The 3,424-nt window shown below is 48.0% G+C and overlaps 1 protein-coding gene across 1 annotated transcript; it reads left to right on the top strand.

Moving 5' to 3' along the window:
• Positions 1–311: 311 nt before the first annotated feature.
• On the top strand, positions 312–2,806 carry LOC139326293 (vomeronasal type-2 receptor 26-like; the record flags this gene model as incomplete). The annotated part of the gene is made up of 2 exons (XM_070956453.1): positions 312–525; positions 1,941–2,806. Coding segments are annotated over exons 1-2 (1,080 nt in total), but the record flags the coding sequence as incomplete, so codon positions are not given.
• Between the last annotated feature and the right edge of the window lie 618 nt (positions 2,807–3,424).

The raw sequence follows: 3,424 nt of genomic DNA, 5'->3' as shown, positions 1-3,424 counted from the left end.
TTGTGATGGGACTCGGAGTGATAAATGGCATCTGGTCTGGGGAGCAGCCAGATTTTGCTCTCCATTGCGGACGCCAGATCAGCCCCCTGCAAGCTCTCGTCTCTTGAGGAGCGCTCCCTGAAGCGGTGCTGGAAACTTTGGTCGGGCTCCTCGAGAGACGAGAGTTTCCAGCGGGCCGATCTGGTGTCTGCAATGGAGAGCAAAATCCGGCTTCTTCTCTCCGCTGTAAGTGCGGCATCAGAATTCTGCCTTGGTATATTTGCGGCGCAAGGCAGCTCTCATCTCCTGCCGCTTGGGACTTGGAGCGGTAAATGGTGTCTGGTCTGGGGAACAGCCGGATTTTGCTCTCCATTGTGGATGCCAGATCGGCCCCCTGCAAGCCCTCGTCTCTCGAGGAGCGCTCCCTGAAGTGGCGCTGCAAACTTTGGTTGGGCTCCTCGAGAGACGAGAGCTCACAGGAGGCCGATCTGGCATCCGCAATGGAGAGCAAAATCTGGCTGCTCCCCAGACCAGTCACCATTTACCGCTCCGAGTCCCAAGCGGCAGGAGATGAGGGCTGCCTTGGCCACCGGCTGGCACAAATATACCAAGGCGAATGCTCATGCAAGTTCAAGTAGTGCTTTGCTCCCACACTTCTTCCGGCCCTTGTTGGTGCTCCACACACCTCGGTCTCTCAGGGAGACGCTTGACTTCCTCTCAGCCCCAAGACACTGGCTGGCCCATGAGATGAGAGAGAGAGAGAGAATGAGAGAGAGACAGAGACAGAAAGAGACAAAGAATGAAAGAGAAAGGCAGAATGAGAGAGAGAGAAAGAGAGAGAATGAAAAAGAATCAGAGAATGAGAGAGAGAGACAAAATGAAAGAGAATCAGAGAGAGAATCAGAATGAGAGTGGGGGAGAGAGAGAAAGAGGGGGGAGAAAGTGGGGGGAGAGAGAAAGAGAGAATGAGAGAGTGGGGGAGAGAGAGAAAGGGAAAGAGAAAGAATGAGAAAGAGAGGGGGGAGAGAGAAAGAATGAGAGTGGGGGAAGAGAAAGAATGAGAGAAAAAGTGGGAGAGAAAGAGAGGGGAGAGAGAGAAGGAGAGAATGAGAGAGAGAAGAGTGGGGGAGAGAGAGAGGGAGGGAGAGAGAAAGAGAGAATGAGATAGAAAGAATGGGAGAGAGAGAGAGGAGGGAGAGTGCCTAAAGGACCCCATCCTGTCACTGAAAGTCCAGGTGCTTCAGCAAGCGGCATGCTGGATTCGTATTAGTGGTCCGCAAAATTTAAAATGATGAACTTGGTGGTCCCTGAGGTCCAAAAGGTTGGGGACCCCTGGCCTAAGACCATTGGAAAACACATATTTTCAAAGGTTTTAGGAATAATTTTATGTTTGGGGGTCACAACAACATGAGGAACTGTATTAAAGGGTCGCGGCATTAGGAAGGTTGAGAACCACTGCCCTATACCAGTTCAGACAAGTGACTGTCCAGTCTCTTCTTAAAAACCTCCAATGTTGAAGCACCCACAACTTCTGGAGGCCAGCTGTTCCACTGGCTAATTGTTCTCACTGATAGGAAGTTTCTCCTTAATTCCAGGTTGCTTCCAGATGTTACAAGATACTATAGGTATCCTCCAAGTCCAGGATATTAACTGCCATGAGGCAGGACTCAGGATGTTTGTCTAAAAAGATTATATGATTCATTATTAACCTCTAATAATGTAGATTCCTATGAAGATTCTACACATTACACAGGAAATAATTAAGATCCTAGGACTTCCCTCAACTTCATATACCTAGCTACATTTTTTAAAAAATATCCTTCTTTTGCTCTTTTTAATGAAATAGCTAAGAAATACTTCTTGGAAAATGCCCATGGTAACAGCTGTCATCCAAAAAAGGTATTTTTTGAAATGTAACAAAAACAGTATATTAAAGAAATATTGCTTTTGGACTTTCTCAGATACGCAAAAATGCACCAAGTGTCCAGATGATAAATATCCAAATGAGGCCAGAGTCCAATGTATCCCCAAAGTCATAACCTTCCTGTCTTATGAAGAACATCTGGGCATCATCCTGGTCTCTTTTGCCCTATTCTTCTTCCTAACAACAGGCCTTGTTTTAATCATCTTCATTAAATACCGAGAAACTCCCCTTGTCAAAGCCAACAACCGGGACCACTCCTACATCCTCCTGGTCTCCCTCCTGCTTTGCTTCTTGTCTCCTTCTCTCTTCATTGGTCAACCAAGGAAGGCCACCTGCCTTCTCCGACAAACGGTTTTCAGCATCATCTTCTCAGTTGCCGTTTCTTCTCTCTTGGCCAAAACCATCACGGTGGTGCTGGCCTTCCTGGCCACAAAACCAGGAAACCGAGTGAAGAGATTGTTGGGGAAGAGCTTGGCCAACTCCATCATCCTTTCTTGTTCTGCTGTCCAAATTATCATCTGCTCCACCTGGCTGGGAGTTTCTCCCCCCTTCCCTGACTCTGACCTCCACTCCCAGCCTGGAGAGATCATCCTGCAATGCAACGAAGGGGCCGTTGTCATGTTCTACGTCACCCTCAGCTACATGGGCTTCCTGGCTGTCATCTGCTTCACGGTGGCTTTCCTGGCCAGGAACCTGCCTGGGGCCTTCAACGAAGCCAAGCTGATCACCTTCAGCATGCTGGTCTTCTGCAGTGTCTGGGTGACTTTTGTGCCCACCTACCTGAGCACCAAAGGGAAATCCATGGTGGCTGTGCAGGTCTTCTCCATCCTGGCCTCCAGTGCTGGTCTGCTGGGCTGCATCTTCATCCCCAAGTGCTACATTATCCTTCTGAGGCCAGACCTCAACACAAAGGAGCAGCTCACAGCCAGAACAAGTGTACAAACATGAGATATAACACAAATGTGATATTGAAAGAATTGTTAAAAGTTTCTTTTATTTGAAAGAAGGCAGTAATTATCCCCACTTAAATAGTTTGTTTTGAAATGGGAAATGGTTGAATGACTGGAATTATTGCATTATTCATCCCAATAAATCTAGCTAAAGAGAAATCTGTGAAAGTCATTCAGAGGAATTTAATATTTTGCAGCTCCCAAGAACAGTTTATAATTTGAGCAAATATTCCTACTGTCAGTGGCTGAAAATATAGGTTTGTAGAATGAGAAAGTAAGAAAAGAGGTAAAATGGAAGCTGTAGGACCCATCCTCCAAGAGTTATACAATCATCTTCATGAGAACCCTTGTTCACCAATCCAGGTGGGGGGTGGGGGCGTCCCTGAAGGCTCTCTCGCTGAGAGACCCTGTCAGCACCTCTTTCCCGCAGCTGCCCTTCCCCCGGGAAAGAAGGCTTTCTAAGGGATCCTGCATCCTCCCCCCTCCGTCCCTTTAGTGGGTGATAAGGACCCCTCCAACAGCCGGATCTAATCCCCTCCTCCCCAGCCCGCGGGGCTGCAACCTCGGCGAA

The sequence above is a fragment of the Pituophis catenifer genome, unplaced genomic scaffold (genome assembly GCF_029215685.1).
Source record: "Pituophis catenifer annectens isolate HBS135680 unplaced genomic scaffold, rPitCat1.0.hap2 SCAF_32, whole genome shotgun sequence".
Classification (NCBI taxonomy): domain Eukaryota; kingdom Metazoa; phylum Chordata; class Lepidosauria; order Squamata; family Colubridae; genus Pituophis; species Pituophis catenifer.
The sequence above is the reverse complement of the archived record's forward strand: the minus strand, read 5'-3'. Positions and strand labels throughout refer to the sequence as shown.